The 23,998-nt window shown below is 37.6% G+C and overlaps 1 protein-coding gene across 1 annotated transcript; it reads right to left on the reverse strand.

Annotated features, from left to right (window-relative positions):
• Window positions 1-165: 165 nt before the first annotated feature.
• BIRC2 (baculoviral IAP repeat containing 2) lies at window positions 166-20,454 on the reverse strand. Its single transcript, XM_032640724.1, is given in 10 exon segments — window positions 166-822; window positions 824-879; window positions 960-1,001; window positions 1,735-1,989; window positions 5,031-5,273; window positions 11,090-11,138; window positions 11,464-11,542; window positions 16,339-16,438; window positions 16,534-18,697; window positions 19,935-20,454. Coding segments are annotated over 9 exon segments (1,863 nt in total). The 5' UTR covers window positions 17,435-18,697; window positions 19,935-20,454; the 3' UTR covers window positions 166-684.
• Between the last annotated feature and the right edge of the window lie 3,544 nt (window positions 20,455-23,998).

Here is a 23,998-nt window from a genome sequence, read left to right on the forward strand (position 1 = left end):
TTCATGGTAATGTTTCATGAATTCAATTTTTTAACTTAATAACTAGCATCTGAAGTGCTTACAATGTGACAGATACTATGCTTATGTACATTATCTCATCCTTATATAACCCTGTGAAGGCTTACGGAAATTACTTTTTAAATCAGAGGAAAAAAATCGATCATGTAGTCTTTTTAAAGACCTTTATTAAGATGTTTCTCACAAATTAGGGGAAAAGCTTTTTTTACCTGTAAGAGAAAATCCTTATTTTACAACACAACTGAAGAAACACCAATGAGAATTTGGCAATATAAACTGTGATAAACTCCAGGAGCTCCTGGTTTCCATTTCTTTCAACTACACTCTAAAGTAGTACTCAAAGCTTTCAGAAAGAATACCAAACCTAGTCACTCCTAAAATGATACATAATAGCATTAAGACTGCTCCTTTAACTCCTCTGTGTTCATACATGTACAGTAATATAGCTCAACATAAATCTTACCTTTCATATAAACAGAGATTAAGATTAAATATATATATGGTATTCTTTTGGAAACAAGATTACTAGTACCAAAGAAGCAGAGTAGAACAAAAATGTTACTAATTAAAGAACCAATAATTCCTTTTTTTCTTCAGATAGCTTCAAATGTTCAAACAGTATTTTAAGACTTTTATATGTAGGCAACATACAGCTTATTTTTTCTTTTATGAGAGAAATGTACGAACAGTACCCTTAATTATACCCCTGCAAATAGGGCATTTTCTTAGAGAAGGGGCACATTCCTGGCATACTACCAGATGACCACAAGGAATGAATACAATAGAAACTTCTTTGTCCATACAACACTTTACAAGTTCTTTCTTCTTGCAACCTTCTCAATTGTTCTTCCAGTGACAGACCTAGTAACAACAGAAACTTCCATTTAAAAAAATGAAAGGGTAATATTTCATGTTGGTCCTAAGTCTTAATTTTGTTTTACCTGAAACATCTTCTGTTGGAATATACTTCATATTCTTTTCCACTGAAGAAAGAAAAACATAACAAAAATATCACTCTAATAACTCATTAAAAAATTTTTTTCATAAAAAATGAAATTTTGTCATGTGCAACAACATGGATGGACCTGGAGTGTATTGTGCTTAGTGAAATAAGACAGAGAAAGACATATACTCTATTTTATCACTGTATGTGGAATCTAAAAAATAAAACTAGTGAATATAACAAATAAGATAAAGACAAAGATAATAAAGAACAAACTAGTGGTTACCAGTGGGGAGAGGGAAGTTGAGGGGAAGATAAGGATAGGGGGACTAAGGGGTTCAAACTACTATGTATAAAATAAACAAGCTACAAGGATTTATGGTACAGCACAGGGAATATAGCCAATATTTTATAATGACTATAAACAGTATAATCTACAAAAATTTGAATCACTTTGCTGTACACCTGGAACTTATATAATATGTAAATCAACTATACTCAATTAAAAAAAATTTTTTTTAAGGCATCACTCTTACCAAATACAAGACTGCTTCATACTACTACCTATTATTTTTCACCTACTATATCCTGAACAACACAGATTCTAGCTAATTTATCATCAGAAATTATTTAGCCATGCTACTGGGTAATAAAAGACTTCACTTTTCAGAACACGTTAAATGTATAGTTTGCTAATTGGATTCGTTTTGTTTGTCAAACACAAGATGAACATAATCCCAAGAATTTCTAAAATAACTTTACCACAAACTCACCAAATAAGTTCTTATATAATGTAGAGTCAATTTCTTGAAGACAGTTCTTGAAGATGTTGGCAGCACCATTTCCTTTAACTAAAATGGTATCAATCAGTTCTCTTGCTTGCAAAGGTATCTGTGTTTTTTGTTTAATAATATCATGTTCCTGTTTATTAATTACATTGGCCTTTAAAAGATTATCCAGGATAGGAAGCACACATGTCAACTGTTGAAAGAGAGCCATTCTATTCCTCCGAATCAAGGACAAATCATCTTCATGTTAAAAAAAAGAAAGAAAAATCCATTAGATTACAAACTGCTCCAACTACACTCATATACTAACAACCAACCCTATGAACAATTCAGACACTAAATAAATAGGAGCTGAAAAAAGAAGGACAAAATTACTCCTCTGCAGTTTAATGTCTGTCACTTGGAAAACTTTCAGAAGATTTAGCTAAGGCATATTATATATAAGTACACACATGGTCTCTGTTTTTTTAACTTATTAAAGTCTATATATTCACCTGTCTTAGAACCCTGCTTTATCCTGCTGAGAGTAAGCAGAGAATTTTAGAGGGCAGTATAAATTTGCAACCTCTGTACTTTGCCCCCATGGAATTACTACTGACTTCTCTTTGCATTATATCACTTTACTTTTGTGAGCATTTTCATATGAATTGTCTCCTTTGATAAAAAGATCCTATTAATTAAACAAGGCAGGTATGACTGCTTCTCATTTTCAGAAAGGGAGAGACAGACTCACAATATCATTAACTGCGACCTATCCAAGGTCACAGAAAGAATCAGTTATAGAATCAGGTCTCCTAGATTAGTGTCTTCAACTCCATGTTTAAGAAGCAGTAAGCAGTGTTGAAGAGTTTGAGCTGTAGAGTTAGGACAGACCTAGAGCCCCACACTGGCTTAGCCACTTACTAGTTATGTGCCCTAACCTCCATACACCTCAGTTTCCTCATCTGTAAAATGCAGATAATAATAGTACCTTTCTCAAAGAGTTGTAAGGATTAAATGAGATACATGTGAAGTATTTATCACAATATCCGGCACATAATTAGCTACCAATATTGTCTTATAAAAGGTCTAGGTTTGGGCTTCCCTGGTGGCGCAGTGGTTGAGAGTCCACCTGCCGATGCAGGGGACACGGGTTCGTGCCCCGTTCCAGGAAGATCCCACATGTCGTGGAGCGGCTAGGCCCGTGAGCCATGGCCGCTGAGCCTGCGCGTCCAGAGCCTGTGCTCTGCAGCGGGAGAGGCCACAGCAGGGAGAGGCCCGCGTACCACAAAAAAAATAAAATAAAATAAAAAATAATAAAGGTCTAGGTTTATAGCAATTAAAAAAGACTGCGTATGAATCAAGCCTAATCTTTTTTAAAAAGCACAAAATCCATTGTTAAATTTCCTACATTTATGGAATATGGGCATAAATTCCTACAGTATTTTTCAAAAAGTTCCTCTTCTGTTGCCCGCAATCACCATAATATTTAATTGCCTGTTTTCAACCTTAAAAAAAAAAAATACATTTCTATATTTACAAGTTTAATGAGAAATAAAAAAGAAGTCTATTGTAAAGTTCCGGGAAAAAAAAAAAGACCATTTCCTTCACCTTTTACTTCTTTCTAGAAGTCAAACGCTCTATTCATCTCAAAATTATTGAATTCCCTTCTCTGACCACAACTTATATCCTTCTACCTTACTAATTCACCTCACTACTAACATTTGTTCTTCAATCTCCATGTCATTCCCAACTACTAACACAAGAGTTGTCTCCTGGCTTTGCTTACTTCCCATTCTAGTCTAGATGTAGCCAGGTGTCTCAATGATCTTCTCTTATTAGCATCCTAAATTCTTCCTCCCTATTCCTTTTCTGACTTGTTTGCTTATTAAGAAACAATTTCAAATCCGTAATTCAAGGGACTTCGCTGGCAGTCCAGTAGTTAAGATTCTGCACTTCCACTGCAGGGGACGTGGTTCGATCCCTGGTCAGGAAACTAAGATCCCACATGCCACTTGGCCACAAACAAAACAAAACAAACAACAAAAAATCCATAAGTTAAGACTATTCGTTGAACCTTACAAAGAATAAGAAAGTCACAAAACTATGGTGACCAGTTTTATTAGAGTGATTTCATTTAACCTGTGTTTTATTACTGGTTAACAATCTTAAAATCTTTTCACTTTCCTCAGGCCCTTTCTTTCACGAAGCCCTTCCCATTTCCCAAATAAATCTACTTAGAATTTTTTTTTGATGTTCTAGGCACTGTGCTAAACTGTTTTATTTGTAACATCTCATTTGATTCCTATAGCTGCTCCATGCAATTGGTACTGTTATCATCCCCATTTTACAGATGAGAAAAACTGAGGTCTGGTTAAGTTAACTGCCAACCTGGTAACTGACAGAGCCAGGGTTTAAACACAAACCTGTCTCAACTAGAAATCAGACTTCAAACACTGTGTAACATGGCCAAACAATGAGGTTCTCAAACTATTCCTAACATTACTTAAGAGCTTAAACTGAGAAAGTGTCTTCCAATCCAAATGCCCCAATTTACACTATATATGCAACCTTCACCTCTGCTGGCCCTTTAACCCTATCTTCTGCATACTAGTTTCCACAGCTAGTCTATAAGCTCCTTGAAAGCAAGCACCATGAATAGCAAGCACAGTATTTGGCACAGGTGCTCATCCTCAATTAACATTTATTAAAGGAATGATTACTCAAAAGACTTGTTTTGGGAGTCTGAGGCTTAACATAATCTGGATGAATACCAAAATCAGTTCCCTACTATCTTTGGACTGGGCAGGTGCTTCTCATCAAAGCCTAGGATTTCATCATGGGTTCTATTTTTTGCATAAGGATCACTAAGCAAGGATTAGACAGTCAAACACCATGTTAAGAATATGATTTGAAGGAACTTAAAAAAAAAAAAAGTAGAAACAAGACAGGCACCCAACTATAAAATCTTGCTTTTTCAAAATAGTTTAAATTTGTTAATGTATGAGGAAGAAATGCAATATAGCTCAAGAAAGGAATTATGCTAAAATCCTCTGATGAGCATAAATCAGCAATCTTCTTGGAAAATAAGCATTCAAAAAAACAAAAACAACTGTAGTCAGTGCTTCTCGACTAGGGTGATACATTGCCCACAGTGGAGAAGGGGATGTGAGGCTAGAAATGACTGGTGGCTGTCACCAGCAGTTAGTGGACAGAGGGGAATGCTCACTGTCCTGCAACATGTGAGACAGTCCTATGAGCCCTCAATGGAAGTAACGCAGGTGACTAACATTCCCAAATACCTGATGCTGTTTCTTCAATTTGTCTCTCCTTCTCTTCTTCTCTTTTTTCATCTTCAGCATTAAGAAGTGCTGACACAATATCATTAACTGTTCTGTAATTCTCTCCAGTTGTTAGGATTTTACTCTGAATTGTCTGCTTTACCAGGCTTCTACTAAAGCCCATTTCCAAGGCAGCTTTAACCACAGGTGTATTCATCATGACTGCATCCTCTGAAGAACTTTCCCCAGGTCCAAAATGAACAACTAGTTTAAAAGACATGTATTTGTATAAATTCCATAAATATAAAAATACAGAGAATAATGACTATGATACAGTCTTTACCCTAGTACGGATTATGTCCTGGTAAGGGAGATGAGCTATATACACCAACTACCTATAACTCCAACAAACGTTTGAACCTGATAAGCATCAAATGAGAGTGTAGTAATAGGCTGTACTTTTAAAAAATACCACTTCCCACATCCTAGACCTACTTAATTAGAGACTCTTAGGGATGGGGCATAGGAATATTCTAAATATTCCTCAAATGATTCTGATGTACAGTCAATTTTGGAAACTGAGATGCTACACAAATTTAGAAGTGAAAAATTATCTTAATTCAGCTAGAAAAGTGGGGTAAATCAACAAAAACTTCATGGAAAAGACGGCAGTAGAGTTTGAACTTAAAGGATGGACAAGACCTAGAAAGGTGGATAGATGAGTGTGATCAGAGAAGCATTTTCTGAGAACAGGGCCAATGTTAGCCAATATGGCACTTCTGTGAAAATTACAAAATGACATAATTCTTCAAGACACTTTACCGCCATCTGCTGGAAAACTGTTTTATAACAAAAATAAATATACAATGTGCATGTGCTCCCTTGCTCAAACGTATGTGGAAACCCTGTCTGAAGAGAGAACACGCCAGAACAAACACCTGAAAGATAAGGAGTGAGCTATGGGAATATCTGAAAGAAGTCTTTCAGGCAAAGAGAACAGCAAGTATAAAAGCCTCAAGTCAAGAGAAAAGCTTGATATATTCAAGAAACAGAAAGGTGATGCAAAGTCAGAGACGAGGGTGATGCCTAGATGTAGAGCCTTTTGAGGAATTTGTATTTCATTCTAAGTTTGCTACAATATTCTAAGAGGGTTTTAAGTAGGGTACTGATAAAACCTGATTTGTTTTTTCAAAAGATGATTCTGGCAGCTCTGTGATAAATTTTAATGAGGTAAAATGGAATCAGGGAGCCCTGTTAGGATTTTATGACAAAAAGTCATAAAATGATGTTATGGCACTCATGGCAGCTTGAATCAGGCTAATAGTGCTGGAGATGGAGAGAAGTGGTAAGATTTGGGACATATTATAAAGGCAGAGATGGAAGGACTTCTAACAGATTAAATATACAAAGTAAAAGGAGGAATCAGGGATGATGTCTAACTTAAGTCAACTTTTGACCTTAGGAAGTGAGTGCCATTAACTGAGTTGGGAAGACCAGAGAAAGAGCAAATTTGAAGGATGAAGGACGGGGAGAAAATGTTTGCTTTGGTTATATTAACTCTGAGACACCCAGTATAACCAAGTAGAGATTTAAACAGGTAGTTGAACAGTCAGCAGCTCAGGAAATGGAGAAATACATTTGGGTTGAATGTTGAGAGGTACTCCATCATTTAGAGGTTTGAAAAAGGAGTAACCACCAAAGGAAATTGTTCATGATCAACCAGGGAAATAGGGGAAAACCAAGAATGTGGTGTCCAGGGCTTCTCTGGTGTCCACCTGCCAATGCAAGAGATATGGGTTCGTGCCCCGGTCCGGGAAGATCCCACATGCCACGGAGCGGCTGGGCCCGTGAGCCTGTGCGTCCGGAACCTGTGCTCCGCAACGGGAGAGGCCACAACAGTGAGAGGCCCGTGTACCGAAAAAAAACAAAAACAAACAAAAAAAAAGAATGTGGTGTCCAGGAAGCCAAATGAGGAACATACCTTAAGAAGGATGCAGGAAACTATGATAGCAAGATTGCCGGTTAAGATGCCCCCAACTTGTACCCCATGCAACAACATTTTAGAATCCATCCAAGGACAAAAATGCCTTTTGTGGGAGGCTTTGGGATTTAGGTATAAGATTATGAAACCCAAGTGTATTCCAAGACCAAGGAGAGCCATTTTGAGGAGACTGGCCTGTACCAGGCACCTGAATCCCTGACCATGGTCCCAGCTACAAACCCAGAAACAGCTCAGTATCCATCAAGACTGAAAGCAGAAGGTCTTTACCTGCCAAAACCAGTCAATAAAGACTGCAAGCAGCATTTGCTCCCTCAAATGCACAGACACCAAGGCAAGGCTACATACAAATATCATACAAATCAGGCACATATGACACCATCACAAGAAATCAATAAAGATCCAGAACTGACCCCAAAGAAATGAAGATATATGATTTGCCTGACAATGAACTCAATAGAGTCACCTTAAAAAAACTCAACAAAATTCAAGAGAAGAAAGATAAACAACTAAATGAAATGAAGATAACAATGCATGAACAAAATCAGAAGTTTAATCAAGAAACAGAAACCACAAAAAAGAATCAAGCAGAAAACCTGGAGCTGAAGAATACAAGGACAGAACTGAAAAACATCAATAGAGAACTTCAACAACAGACTTGCTCATGCAGAAGAAAGAATCAGAGAACTCAAATGGAGATCATTTGAAATTAGCCAGTTATAGGAACAAAAAGAAAAGAGAATGAAAGAGTGAAGGAAGCCTACATGAATTATAGGACACAACCAAATGAATAAACAGTCAAATCATGGGAATCCCAGAAGACAGAAAAAGGGGAAGAAAGCTTAAAGAAATAATAGCTGAAAACTTCAGCTCCTAAATCTTGGGAGAGATATGGATATCCACAAACAGTAAGCTCAAGGAACCTCAAGTAAGATCAGCCCAAAGATTACTCCAAGACACATTATAGTCAAAATATTAAAAGTGAAAAGACAGAGAAACCATTTTGAAAGCAGCAAGAAAAAAATGACTCCTCATATACAAAGGAACCCCCTAAGGCTATCAGCACATTTCTCTGCAGAAACCTTGAAGGCCAGGAGAGAATGACTTAATATATCAAAGTGCTCAAAGAAAAAAAAAAAATGCCAACCAAGAACACTGGCAAAACTGTCCTTCAGAAATGAAGGAGAGATAAAAACATTCCAGACAAGCAAAAGTTGAGGGAGTTCATCAACACTAAACCTGCCTTAGAAGAAATACTAAAGTGATTTCAAGTTAAAATGAAGAGATGCTAAGTAACAACATGAAATAAAACTTACTGGTAAGGTAAATATGTAGTCAAATTCATAACACCCTATACTGTATCTCTAGCATAAGTTAAAAAACAACAATATATTTTGCACAGCAAAAGAAACCATAAACAAAATGAAAAGACAACTCACAGAATGGGAGAAAATATTTGCAAATGATGCGACCAACAAGAGCTTACTGCCCAAAATATACAAACAGCACATGCAGCTCTATGTCAAAAAAAACACAACTCAATCAAAAAATGTGCAGAAGATCTAAATAGACATTTCTCCAAAGAAAACATACAGATGGCCAAAAAGCACATAAAAAGATGCTCATCATCACTAATTATCAGAGAAATGTAAATCAAAACTACAGTGAGGTATCACCTCACACCAGTCAGAATGGCCATTATCAAAGTCTACAAACAATAAACACTGGAGAGGGTGTAGAGAAGAGGGAACCCTCCTATGCTGTTGGTGGGAATGTACATTGGTATAACCACTATGGAGAATAGTATGGAGGTTTCTTAAAAAACTAAAAAACAGAACTACCATATGATCCAGCAATCCCACTCCTGGGCATATATCTGGAGAAAAGCATAATTTGAAAAGAAACATGCACCCCAATGTTCACTACAGCACTGTTTACAATAGCCAAGACATGGAAGCAACCCAAACGTCCACTGATAGAGGAATGGATAAAGAAAATGTGGTACATATATACAATGAAATATTAGCCATAAAAAAGAGCGAAATAATGCCATTTGCAGCAACATAGATAGACCCAGAGATTATCATACTAAGAGAAGTCAGAGAAAGACAAATATCATATGGTATCACTCATACGGAATCTAATTTTTTAAAAACTGATTTAATGAACGTATGTACAAAACGCAACAGACTCACAGATTTCAGAACAAACTTATGGTTACCAAAAGGGAAATGTGGGGGGGAGGGATAAATTAGGAGCTTGGGATTAACATACACACATAACTATATATAAAATAGATAACCAACAAGGACTTACAGAGGAAACTCTACTCAATATTCTACAATAACCTATATAGGAAAAGAATCTGAAAAAGAACGAATATATGTATATGTATAACTGAATCACTATGCTGTACACCTGAAACTAACACAACATTGTAAACCAACTATACTCCAATAAAAGTTAAAAGAAAAAAGAAATATTTATAGAAAAAAAACATAAAAATTAAAAAACACAAAACAATAATATTATTAACTATAACTATAATAACTTGTTACTGGATGCAGAAGGATAAAAAGTATGACATCAATAGTGTAAAACATGGGGTGAGAAGAAGTAAAAACTGTAGAGTTTTTGTAAATGAAGGTAAGTTGTTATCAGCTTAAAATAGACTATTGTATCTAAGATATTTTACATAAGCTTCATGGTAAACACAAAGAAACCTATAGTACATACAGAAAATACAATAGAGAAATTAAAGCACACTACTACAGAAAATAAATCAGAAAGGAAGAGAGCAAAAGAGGAAGAAATGAACCAAGGAACTAAAAAAAGTCAGAAAACAATTAATAAAATCATAATAAAAAGTCCTGGGCTTCCCTGGTGGCGCAGTGGTTGGGAGTCCGCCTGCCGATGCGGGGGGCGCTGGTTCGTGTCCCGGTCCGGGAGGATCCCACGTGCCGCGGAGCTGCTGGGCCCGTGCGCCATGGCCGCTGGGCCTGCGCGTCCGGAGCCTGTGCTCCGCAATGGGAGAGGCCACAACAGTGAGAGGCCCGCATACCGCAAAAAAAAAAAAAAAAAAAAAAAAAAAAAAAAAAAAAAAAAAAGTCCTTATATATCAATAATTACAATACCAATAATTATTTTAAATGTAAATGGACTAAATTCTCCAATCAAAAGACATAGAATGGCTGAATGGATTAAAAAAACCCCACTAGATCCAACAGTATGCTGCCTATAAAAGAATCATTTTAGTTTTAAGGACACAGAAAGGTTGAAAATGAAAAGATATAAAAGGTGTTCTATGCAGATGGTAATCAAAAGTAATGAGGAATGGTTATACTTACATAAAATAAAATAGACTTTCAGTCAAAATCAGTGACAAGAGACAAAGATCACTGTATGTAGTGATGAAGGGGTCAACTCATTAAAAGTACACAAAACAATTGTAAATTTATATGCAACAAACATTGAAGCATCTAAATATTTAAAGCAAATATTAACATAACTAAAGGAAGAAATAGAGAGCAATATAATAATAGTAGGGGACTTCAATATCCCACTTTCAAGACTGGCTAGATCATCCAGACAGAAAGTTAATAAGGAAAAAGGAGACCTGAATAACACTATACACTAAATGCCAGATGTGGCTAAAATTAGATTATAACCAGAAGACATATTTCCTTATCCTTGCACTAAACTACTACATACCTGGCAAATACCTAATATCTAGCCCAATTTTCAAACCATGTGAACTGGGTCTTTCCAAACATGCTAGCTTATACAAACATTTCCTCTTTGGAGGGCTTATTATTTGCTCTTCTCATTTGGTATTCCCTGAAGTTGTTTTTCTTTTGCACTTGTCTTGTCTCTCCAGTGAGAATGTCAGCACTTTAAGAACAAAAACTAGAATACTTCCAAGAATCCTCTAAAAATGTCATGAATCTTAGTAGATACATAATATTTATTAACTTTCTAGCACTTTTTTCTATGACCTCAGAAGTCCTTTGTTTACATACTTTCATTCTTAATATTCTTACAAAAAAGTCCTATCCTACATTTGGAACATTTTCATACATACTTGGTGGATCAGCATTTTCATCTCCAGGAGTATCTGAAGTTGACAATAGCTATGAAACAGGAGAAAAAAATAATAGATAAAATCAGAAATCTCAAACAACCTGAACATAGCAACATTAAGATAATATGGAGGAGACACTAAGGACTCTTCTCCAACCCCACCACAAATTTGTACAGTGGCAGGTTGAGTGATTTTTCAAAAAAAAGGAAAAAAGAGTCTTTTTTTAAAAGCCCCTGAACAAACATGTCCATTAAGATGGACACAAAACATGTAAATATAATTAATGAGAAAACAGATGTAATTGTCACTTCTAATCATATTTGTAACTATTATCTAGGAGAACTCAATGTTGCCAATTATAAAAACATATTTACCTGTTCAAGAAGATGAGGATACCTAGCTTGAATCTCATCAACAAACTCCCGCCCTTTCATGCGTATCAAGAACTCACACCTAAAACGTAAGAGGAAAAATTTTTAAGTTCTTTTATATCAAAAATATAATCTGATTATTCTAGAAAAGTGGCTTTCAAATTATTTGATTGTACCCCAAAGTACAAACATTTTACATCACAACCTAGTACATATACACATCTAACAGGAACAAAACTCTCATACAATATTACAAATTCTTACTATGCATTGATGCATTGTGATATTTTGTTTGATTGCATTAATACAATCACAACAATAAAAAGGTCTGGATCTCAAAGGAGCACAAGCTAAGGCTTGAAAAATACTGTTCTAGATAATTTACTTTGGGGACTTAACATAGCAGAAACTTTAATTTGCTATTCCTAAAATGTGATCTTTCACAAAATATCTTCTAATCTATCTCCATTGTCCACTCTACCATTATACTTAACACAAACCCTCTCTCTAAAAAATAGAGAATCAAGTATTTTCATCTATACATGTGAAGGGGTTTCCCAAATACTTGCTTCCAAACTACTAGAATTTCTCAATGGTGTTCCAGGAAGTTCATATAACATGAACTTCTGTTTCTGTTTCTTCCCTTTTGTTTTTTCAACGAACGGTGCTAAACAACTTGATATAATATGCAAAAAACAAGCCTTGATTTATGTCCATAGTATACACAAAAACAAACTAAAAATGAATCATATGCCTAAATACAAAACCTGTCAATTTAACTTCTAGAAGAAAACACAGGAGAAAATCTTTTCTTTTTCTTCTAATTTTTATTTTATTTATTTATTTTTGGCTGTGTTGGGTCTTCGTTGCTGCACGCGGGCTTTCTCTAGTTGCGGTGAGCTGGGGCTACTCTTCGTTGCGGTGCACGAGCTTCTCACTGCAGTGGCTTCTCTTGTTGCGGAGCATGGGCTCTAGGCACGGGACTTCAGTAGTTGCGGCTCACAGGCTCTAGAGCACAGGCTCAGTAGTTGTGGCACACAGGCGTAGCTGCTCATGCATGTGGGATCTTCCTGGACCAGGGATTGAACCTGTGTCACCTGCATTGGCAGGCAGATTCTTATCCACTGCACCACCAGGGAAACCCTAGGAGAAAATCTTTCTGTCCTTAGTTTAGGTAAAGATTTTTTAGCTAAGAGACCAACAGCACAACCCGTAAAAGATAAAATTGATAAACTGACATCTTCAAAATTAAAAACTGCTGCTCATCGAATACACTAATAAGAAAAGGAAAGACAAGCCACAGACTGAAACGCTGCAAAAGACATCTGATATAAGACTTGTATCCAGAATATATTGAAAAGTCTCGGAACTTAGTAATGAAAACAAAAAAAAAATTAAAAGAGACACTTCATCAAAGAAAATACAGTTCCAAGGATGAAGAACCCACAGATACAGAGGGCTGACTGTACTATGTCATATGAGGGACTTGAGCATCCATGAATTTTGGTTTCTTGAGGGGAATCCCTGGGAGTGTTCTGGAACCAATCCCCCACTGATACTGAGGGACAACTGTATATAGATGGCAAATAAGAAGCTCACCATCGGGCTTCCCTGGTGGCGCAGTGGTTGAGAATCCGCCTGCCGATGCAGGGGACACGGGTTCGAGCCCTGGTCTGGGAGGATCCCACATGCCGCGGAGCAACTGGGCCCGTGAGCCACAATACTGAGCCTGCGCGTCTGGAGCCTGTGCTCCGCAACAAGAGAGGCCGAGATAGTGAGAGGCCCGCGCACCGCGATGGAGAGTGGCCCCGGCTTGCCACAACTAGAGAAAGCCCTTGCACAGCAACAAAGACCCAACACAGCAAAAATAAATAAATAAAAAAAAAATTTAAAAAAAAAAAAAAAAAAAAAAGAAGCTCACCATCATTAATCATTAAGGAAATGCTAATTAAAATCACAGTGAAATACCACTACACATCAATTAGAATGGTTAAAATCAAAAAGACTGACAATACCGTGTGTCATTAAGAATCTGGAATTCTTAGAGGTATCATACATTCCTGGTGGGAATTTAAAATGGTACAGCCACTTCAGAAAACGATTTGGCAGTTCCTTCTAAAGTTACAATAGTAAACAAAACTTGCCATCCAACCCACTAATCCCACTCCTAAGTACAACATTTACCTAAGCAAAACAAAAACATATGTTCACAAAGGTTTATTAATGTTTAGAGTGGCTTTATTCATTATTGCCCCAAATGTCCTTCAACTGGTAAATGGTTAGATTTAGTAGAGATCATGTAAGCATGCTCAAGACTCAAGTTTATCATGCAGAGAATACAGCTTGTCATTGTTCATGATCTTAATATAGTTCTAAAGTATTTTTATTCTGGGACTGACTAACTTATATTCATAACGACTAAAGACAGGAAGTATAATGAACATTGGCTGCCCCGTATTTCCCCCTTCTCCAATAAATTCTATGAGGACAGAGGTTTTTGTCTGTCTTATTCACTGATATATTCCCAGCATCTAAAATAGTTATCAGGGGGATATAGGGAAATAGGTGAAAGGGATTAACAGGTACAAACCTGAGTTATAAAATAAATAAGCCATGGGGATGTAATATACAGCACAAAGAATATGGTCATAATATTGCAATAACTCTGTATGGGGACAGATGGTTACTAGGCTTATCATGGTAACAATTTCATAATGTATGCAAATATCAAATCACCGTGTAGTACACCTCAAACTAATATAATATTGTGTCACATATTTCAATTAAAAAAAAAGATATTAGAAGGGAAAAAAAGATCCTCATGATGATGTCTGATTTCCCATCATTACTTTCAACTACTTATTCCTAGGACTCTTGCCTTCAGACAGTGCTGTTACTGTCATGAATTATCATGCTCAATCGAAATGAATCCCAGTATTCTTCCTGGTCTGCTGCAAAATCTGCATTTGTCTGCCTATTAATTTCATTTTCAACCTCATATGCAATGGTACCACAATTTTTGCCTTTCACTTTAATTTGGTTCTTCTTTCTTTTGCTTTGGCTTGATTTTTTATTTGATTCCACACTGTTGTATAAATACCAATACTGATGAAAAACAGAAATTCCTTTTGTATATAGAAATGTAAACCCTATTACCTCTTCTTTCAAATGATTATTACTAAAAATTTTAAGAGGGAAAAAATAAAACAGTATCCAGTAGGCATATAAATATTTAATTAATGAATAAATTGTGTTAAAATACAGTGATAATGATTATCCATTTTAGTTTTTCATTTTCTGAGATTAAAGATTATCCACAATTGAAATTTGTTGCTTACAAAAAGCACCACTGGCCTTTTCCCTTACTTAACCATCTAAAACAAAATACAAATTACAGAAGTAAACCAAGATTTTGTTTGGTTTTGTTTTATAAAGGACAAAATGTAGCAACTGAAACACTGGAATTGGAAAGCTGTTTCTGTCTTTTTAATACAGTATTAAATTTCAAATTATATGTACATACTCTCATAGAGCCAAGCACAATCAAATCACTTAAAATTCTGACAATCAGGAATTCTCTGGTGGACCAGTGGTTAGGACTCGGCCCTTCCACTGCTGTGGCCTGGGTTCCAACCCTAGCTGGGAAACTAAGATCCCGCAAGCCATGTGGTGGGGCCAAAAATAAAAAAAGAAAAGAAAATACAATTCTGACAATGGAACATGCTTTTTTCCTACAATAATAATTTAAAGTAAACAAAATATGTATCACTTTTGAGAATTAAAAAGTCACAATTTATCTTGATACATTATGAATATTAAAGAGGTTCAAGAGATTCCTCATTATTGTGAAAGGCACTCACCAGTCAAAACATTACCTACATGATGTGATTCCACTTTTATATAAAGTACCTAGCATGGTCGAATTCATAGAGACAGAAAGCAGAATGGTGGTTGCTAGGGGCTGCAGGGATGGAGGGATGAGGAATTAATGAAATGAGTACAAGATTCAGTCTGGGAAGATTTCTAAAAAGTCTGGAAATAGATGGTGGTAATGAATGAGGAATAATGTGAATGTACTTAATGTCATAGAACTGTATACTTAAAAATGGTTAAAATGGCAAATTTTATGTTAGGTACATTTTACAATTTTTTTAAAAGACCATATTATCTATTTCAACTCCCTCATTTTACAAATGAGGAAAGGATTAAAGGTGTCACATGACTTGTCCAAGTTCACATAGCTACTCAGTAACAAAGACAGAATTAATTTCTAATTCTATTTCCATCAACAGCACTGCCTCTAAATTCTTTCTATGCTATAGTAAAAAACAGGACATAGTGGGAGAAACAGAGTGACTAAAGGGAGATATTTGACATATCGTGACAAGATAAAATTGTACAGAGAAAAAATAATTTACAATTATAATCAGACTTAATACTGATTGTACAATCAGCTTTTATTATATGCATTTTTCTACTTATCCTATTCCTAGATCCATTTCATGTCCCTTCTTATTTTCCTTTTTCCTTCTTATCTTTTTCTTACTCATCTCCTTTTCGTTCTATTTGACATATTTTTATAATACTTAAGTCTTCTTTAAAGCAAAATGGAAAACATAAATGAAACGTATGGCCATAATTGTAAGTGAGTCATCAAGAATAAGTTAAATTATATCCTGAATACATGGCTTACAGAAGAAGAAATCATACAACATTTTGTACCAAAACAATTAATGTTACAATTTGGTGTTTTAAAAAGGCTAATTCCCTAATGGTATAAAGAAGCTTTGTTATATTGAAATGTAAACTTAATCATGCAAGCATGCCTACTCCTTTTAAGCACAGAATTTGTGTAGAAATACCTTTCAAAACAATTACCTTGGAAACCACTTGGCGTGTTCAACCCATGGGTCATCTCCAGATTCCCAACACCTTAAGCCACCGTCACAACAAAAGCATTTGACATCATCATTGCGACCTAAAGAAAACACAATAATAAAACTGAATACATACGTGCCCTAATATATAAATCAAAATGAACTAGATAAAATGTATAGCTATACATTTTCTTACCCACATAATAGAAACCAGCACTTGCAAGCTGCTCAGGCTGAACTGGTACAGTTGAAGGCCAGTACATAAATGTTCTCAGTCGAGCTGCATGTGTCTGCATGCTCAAATTTGAAATGCTAAACCTCAGCGTTTCCAGAGAATTTTCCAAAAATGGACAGTTGGGGAAATGTCTCCGGTGTTCTGACACAGCATCATCCTTTGGTTCCCAGTTACTTAGAGTCCCACCACAGGCAAAGCAGGCTACTCTATCTCCAGGTCCTATATAATAAAAGCCAGCTCTTGCCAATTCTGATGGTGACAAAAAGGTTAATGGCCACATCTGGTAAGTAAGAAATCTCGCTTCTTCAGTACTCATGGCATAACTGTAGGGGTTAGTCCTCATTGGGGAAAAGTCTTCAACTGCTCTAGAATTAACAGGGTTTGGTGAAAGGTTGGAATAAGAACCACTGAACGAGCTACTATGTTCCAAAGTAGGTAATAATGAATGTGTAAAATCGTTTCTCATTGAAGAGGAAACATTTTTAGAGGTGGATTCCAGACTAGTAACAGAAACTAGATTCTGAATAAAGCTACAGCTAGGATACAGTTGTTTATGCTTTTCAATAGGATTGTCTCCTTGTTTCCAGTTATCCAGCATCAGGCCACAACAAAAGCATTTGACTTTGTCATTCACACCAGTGTAATAAAAACCAGCACGAGCAAGACTCCTTTCTGAGACAGGAACACCGGCGGGGAAGGCTGAATATGTAGACATTCGGTAGAGTTCACATGAAAAGTCATATTTCATTTTTTGTTTGTTGACAATTGTCCAATTTGACAAGATCGTGCTATCTTCCATCATACTCTTAATTTTTTGATACAAGGGATCTGGGAAAAGTCTTTGGGAGGTAGTTTTGTGCATGAGTCATTTTACTTTTTGACTGCTAAAACCCTTCACGTGACAATTCTCTTCCCTTCACATTAGATTTTTTCCATAAAAAAGAATCAAATGATAGGCCCCTACTTATGGAAAATTCACTACACCTTCTTTACTGGATTTATACCTGAGTTGATGCTCAGGTAGGATGAATATCTCTCCTAAATTACAAAGATACTATTTAATACTCTCTGGGATTATATCAACTCAAATGTTATTTGCTCGTTATTTGGTGTAATACTGACCTAATAGCCTGAAAGAAGTTGACACACCTCCAAAAATATGCTAAGACTCCTTGACTTTTCAAGGAGGTTTATATTCCAAAAATTCTAAACAAGGATAGAATACCTAAATTATGCCTTTAATTTGCTTTCGGTTACAAGCTACAAAGCCAGGATATCAAGCCAATTAATGACTATGCTACAAGAGGAAAAAACTATATGCAGGCTTCTTTCCCTATGAGCACTTTAACATATTTTTTTTAAATCTTCTTTTATTCTAGTAAACAAGAAGAATTAAAGTCTTCATATGGTCACATTATCTAAAGGCCAATTTCACAAAGTTTATCATCATAGTATTTACTTAAGAAGGTTAAACTAGCTTCAGCTAACAACTTTTGGAGATGTCAACACCTACAAGTGTTGTTGAACCTAAACCTGTTATACTGCGTACAATGTCAAATGAAATGAATTTTGCTTAAAACTCACAAACTGCTAACTCTTCTGTCTTTGTTAAATATTGTCTGTATTTGTTTCCATTTCCTGCAGCATTATTATTATGTTGTCTTTCTTCCTAACTTTGCCTACCACTTTAGTATACTTGATCAAATGAAGGTATTTTCTCCATAAACTAGTTAACCATAAAATTTCCACAGTTGAAACTTCTTACAAAAATATTAAATAACTTGTCTTTCATTTAAGAATCATGCATCTATAATATCATTCATTTTGTAATTAAAGGTAAATCAATTTATCAAGATACAGCTTGTCCTTTCTAGTGTTATCACAAATGCCTAAGGTACTGTATTACCAACAAAATTACTGCTCATGCATAATAAACCAGTAATTAACTCTACTAGCCTTCTTTCTGAAAACCCTTCATATTTTAAAAGTATAATTCATACACAAAATTACACTCCACAGAATTCAAACTATATCCCTTTATAAAGTTTCTGAGTCTCCATAATAGGATTTATTACTGCAGGGGGAAAAATGAGGGGGAAAAAGTAGACTCTTCAGGGCTGTAAATCTGAAAAGAAAAAACAAACGCTATTTTAGAAAACTGTATTTTCACGATGAATACAATTTATATTCTTTTCAATTTATTCAGTAAATTCTAAAAGTGATTTACACTTTAGATAATACAGCTTCATTCCAGCTATTTGTCAACAAAACTAATTAGAAAAGGTTTTAATCAAAATAAATGCAATATACTCCCCGTAGCACTAAGAATACTTTTTTTAATGCACAACTTCGAAGACAGATGGACACAGAAACATATTTTGGCCTTGGTCTCCTCCCCTCTTCTGGTGACAACTTTTAATAGTTTAAGGATAATATCTCTGGCAGTTGGCTACAAGCAAAGGGGGACTAGTGGTGAAAGAGACTGCACCCATCAGCAACAGTGCAGCAGCTATTTAGATGGCATAATAGACTGTAACGTTAATTTTTTAATGTCAAGTCTCTCCAGGACTAGGCAAACTGACCAGTGAGAGTAAATGCATCAGGAACCCACCCATAAAACCCTACAACTCTACAATGCCCTCACAATTCCAAAGCAACAACCACAGAAAGCAACTTGAAAACAATATACAGTAATGGCTTGTGAAACACTGGCCTTGGGAATGTGACTACTTGCATGAATGCTTTCGTTACACCAGAACTTGGTGTCCTGTCTTTACAGACTTTTATCTACAAGCACCGTACGGTGGATTTGCCCTCTTTAGGCAAACTGTGGCTTTGGGGGTTGAAGGCGGGAGACAAACTGCAAGGGAAAATAAGAGAAACTATGGGATTTACCTATTAATTTCCCGGAGCTATTTCTCACAATACACAATAGACCACTAAAGTGGCAGAGCGCGGTTGCAACTATCTGATATAGGGAATCTGCCGCCACACAACTGTCTCCGTTTGAACATACTAAACAAAGGAATACCGAGGGTTAAGTTTAAAACCCTGCAAAAACTTGACGAACATCTTGGTCAGAGTCCAAGGGCCGGAGAAGTGGGCGGCGGCCAGAGCAGACTTGCAAACAGATCAACTGATAAAAAATTATTTTCGACAGCAAGTCTTGGATCTGGAGCTTCCGAATTAAACAGCCTCGGCGAGAGTGAAGAGTAGAGAACAGAGAGCTCACTGCGACCCCCGGCCTCGGCCCCCGGCCCTGTCTTCCCTCACCCAACTGCAGCCTCAGGGAAGCGGGCCCCCGCGGCCCGCGCGCCCCTACCCGGCTCGCGCGGCCGGGGCCCGGAAGGAGCTGCACTCACCGCTGGGCCGACGTAGCAAACGCAGAAACGGCGCGGCAGTCCGGATCCTCCACAGCCCCGAGAGCTGCTACGCCGACAGAATAAGAAGCCGGACAGCTCGTCTCCACTGCTCACAAAGCCCCCCGCCCGCGCAGGGCCCACGCCGACGCACAGTGACGACAGCACGCCGGCCGGGATTGCGTCATGCCGCCCGAGGGCGCCGGGGCGTCTGCAGGCGGAGAGCGGCCCGAAGCGGGCGCTAGGCCGTACGCAGTCTGTTAGCCCGCGGGGGCGGCAGGGCCGGGCGCCCCCTCGGCGTTCCAACCTTTAATTTTGCCGCGTGAGCACTTTTGACGTTTCCTTCCCTCGCCGTTCCTGACATTCTCCTGAGGGGGACGTGGCGAAGCGTGAGCCATAGATTGTGAATCGCGGGAAGCCCTGCGGAAACGCCCCAGCGCGGGCGGTGAGCGTCTCCCCCGCGTCACCCGGTTGGGGTCTAGCCCCAGCCGGATTCCTCTAGTGGGGCCTCCCCTCGGCGTGGGTGACCGCGTCGTCCGGGGGTGGAGTCAACCCGGCGGCGTTTCGGCTTCGATTAAGTGAACGGTTGTAACCGTTTTCCTCAGCAGCTTTGTGATGTCAATCTTAAACAGCTGGCCGTGAAAATGGAAAAAAGACGAGTGTTGGAAAGCAGAACAGCATCAGAGGATTAATTTTGAAGCTTTGATTTTATAGTCTTTTGGGGAGTATATCTATTTTATATCAACCACTGTATCTTTTATTTTTAAACTTTTGTTTTTCTGTTCTGGAGGCGAATGCACTGACGAAAGTGTCCTAATTTCAGAAGCTCATCACTAGGAACGGTTCGGTGCTTCAGGCCAGGCTTCACTCCCCCCTTTTTTTTTTCCTGAATGTGACTAGGATGGAGTGTATACATTCATATACGTGTGTATATATAAATCATACGTGAACCACAGAGGAGCCCTGTATCAATGACATGTTTCATTTCATATCAATGACTAGTTAACTGATAGAAAAATTGTAAATACAAAATCTTGGTTTTCCTAGTCAGGGACGTTTTTTCTCCCCCCTCTCTAGCAGTGCGGTGAACACAGTAAATATTTGCTGCATTGCAGCGAGATAATTTTTTAGTTTATGTTCCGTGAAGACACTCTTTTGTCAATGAAATCAGATGTTTTCTTCTTTCAGGGGAACTCCAGGGGGCAAATATTTCAAAAACTTCCAAATAACAAGCCACTTAATTAGGCAGCCGGGGGAATTCCAAGACCCTGAACCGTTTCCCATTTCCTGTCCCTGTCATTTCTGCATGCCAGTCAGTCACAGAATAGGGCTTCTGTTCCAGTGTTAATAGTAAAAAGAAAGTATTTGTAACAGTTTGTGATACAGAGAAAAGAAATGCCATGGCTCCCAATGACTAAAAACTTACAGATATGCACATGAGTTTTGATAGTAGTTCAGTATGTAGTTCAAGTTGCAATTTCTGGGAAAGTTACGGGACTTTTATGTGTGGGAAAATATATATTAGCAAGAATTGTTCGTTCTGGATTCAAGATTATTAAAGATTATTTCTCTTTTTCAGTTCTTGTCCTTACCAAAAAGTATAGGGGAAAATTCATATTTCAAAAACTCAAAGTCCTTATATATTTTCCCCAAGAAACCACATAATAACATTCAGGTATAATAAATACTACTTTATAACTTTTAATCCTATATAACCTTGTAGTTGAGTGTTAAATTTATTCAGTTACCCACTTATTCAGTTAATCTTTTTCATATTTCCAGTGTGGAATTGCTGGTGATTTTTAAAAATAAGTTGTGTTTTTCTGCTGAGGTTGCTATACTAATATTTTTCGCATTTATGTAGAAAAATATTTACAGGATCCAAGACAATTTGAGGAGGAATATAAGACTGAAGGGGCTTGTCCACTAGATAACAAGTTATATATAAAGTCCTAGTAATTCAGATAGTATTAGCACAAGGATGGACAAATAAAAGAGCAAGATAAATAGCCCAGAAAAGATATGTATGTATATGTGAATTTGATATATGACATTGGTATTACATATCAGTGAGAAAAGGATTAACTGGTCAATAAGTAATACTGAATGAATGGTTATTCTAATGAAAAATAAAATTAGATAATCACCTAACTGTTAAAAAAAATTCCTGATGGATAAAAACCCTAAAAGTGAACAGCTATGATTGTGAATCAAAACATATTTTTTGAGTTATAATCCATTGCAGTTATTGTAGGCCATAGTAGATCAATGGGAGCTTATTCACGTTGGCTCCTGAGTCCTTTTGACATGGCCATAGTAGTCTTTGATTGCTTTGTTGGCTGGCTTTGTACATTTCTTACCCAATACCTATAATTAGCCATTTATTCAAAGTGCTCTGGTTCCTTTAGTGGGAAATGATATATAAAGACCATAATCTGAATGTTTGTGGTACTAATTGTTATTGAGTTGTATTGTTTTTATAACCTGTTCTGTGGACACAGTTGGGTAAATATGGCCTTTTGGTTTTTTTAGTAAAAAGCATCATGAACTCTAACTTCCAATTCAAATTCAGGAATTCAAGGTTTTATTTAACCTCATTGATTGTACAGCTCCCTTCCTTCCTGCACACGGAAAAATCCTTATTCTCACCTGTACTCCCTTCCTGCCCTGTAGGCAATGATTTAAACATTTTTTTAATGTTTTTTTATTCTAAAAATAGAGTTTATGCACATTTATCCATATCTCCCTTTTTCTTACATAACTGGTAGCATACTTTTTTCCACCTTTTTTTACTTACTAATAAATTATGGAGATCACTCAATACTAGTATATATATAGAGAGATTCCTCATTTCTGCACAGTACTCCATTGTGTAGATGTAGCACAATATATTCAACTAGTCCCTGTTGATGAAAAAATCATTTGATCTAAGAAAGAAATGGAAATTTTACTTGAGCCAAATTTTTAAAAAATAAATTTATATACTTTATTTATTTTTGGCTGCATTGGGTTTTAGTTGTTGCGTGCAGACTTTCTCTGGTTGTGGTGAGTTGTTGGGGGGCTACTCTTCGTTGCGGTACATGGGCTTCTCATTTGTGGTGGCTTCTCTTGTTGCGGAGCACGAGCTCTGGGCATGCGGGCTTCAGCAGTTGTGGCACGTGGACACTAGAGCGCAGGCTCAGTAGTTGTGGCACACGGGCTTAGTTGCTCTGTGGCATGTGGGATCTTCCCGGGCCAGGGCTTGAACCCATGTCCCCTGCATTGGAAGCTGGATTCTTTTTTTTTTTTTTTTTTGCGGTACGCGGGCCTCTCACTATTGTGGCCTCTCCCGCTGCGGAACACAGGCTCCGGATGCGCAGGCTCAGCGGCCATGGCTCACGGGCCCAGCTGCTCCGCAGCATGTGGAATCTTCCCGGACCGGGGCACGAACCCGTGTCCCCTGCATCGGCAAGCGGACTCCCAACCACTGCACCACCAGGGAAGCCCGAAGCTGGATTCTTTTTTTTTTATGCGTTACGCGGGCCTCTCACTGTTGTGGCCCCTCCCGTTGCGGAGGACAGGCTCCGGACGCGCAGGCTCAGCGGCCATGGCTCACGGGCCCAGCCGCTCCGCGGCATGCGGGATCCTCCCAGACCGGGGCACGAACCCGTGTCCCCTGCATCGGCAGGCGGACTCTCAACCACTGCGCCACCAGGGAAGCCCCCGAAGCTGGATTCTTAACCACTGTGCCACCAGGAAAGCCCACTTGTGCCAAATTGAGGGTTATAACCCAGGAACAGTCTCTCAGAAAGCTCCAAGAACTGTTCTGCCTTTTACAGGTCAAAGCACAGTTATATAAGTTTTTGAGACAGAGGGCTGTATGTTAAATGATGTATTATTGACAGTTAATATAATCTAGCGTGTAGTGGGTCATGGGTCATTGTGGCCCCATATAAGATTAAGTAGGAATGTTATCTTGTAAGGAGTTGGCTTGTTGGGGCTAGGAGAATGTTGCTCTTTATTGTTGAGCAGGTATTCCTGCCAATGGAGAGGTTTGGTTGATGCATAATGCAGATACACAATGCACA

This window comes from Phocoena sinus, chromosome 8, assembly GCF_008692025.1.
Source record: "Phocoena sinus isolate mPhoSin1 chromosome 8, mPhoSin1.pri, whole genome shotgun sequence".
NCBI classification, from domain to species: Eukaryota; Metazoa; Chordata; class Mammalia; order Artiodactyla; family Phocoenidae; genus Phocoena; species Phocoena sinus.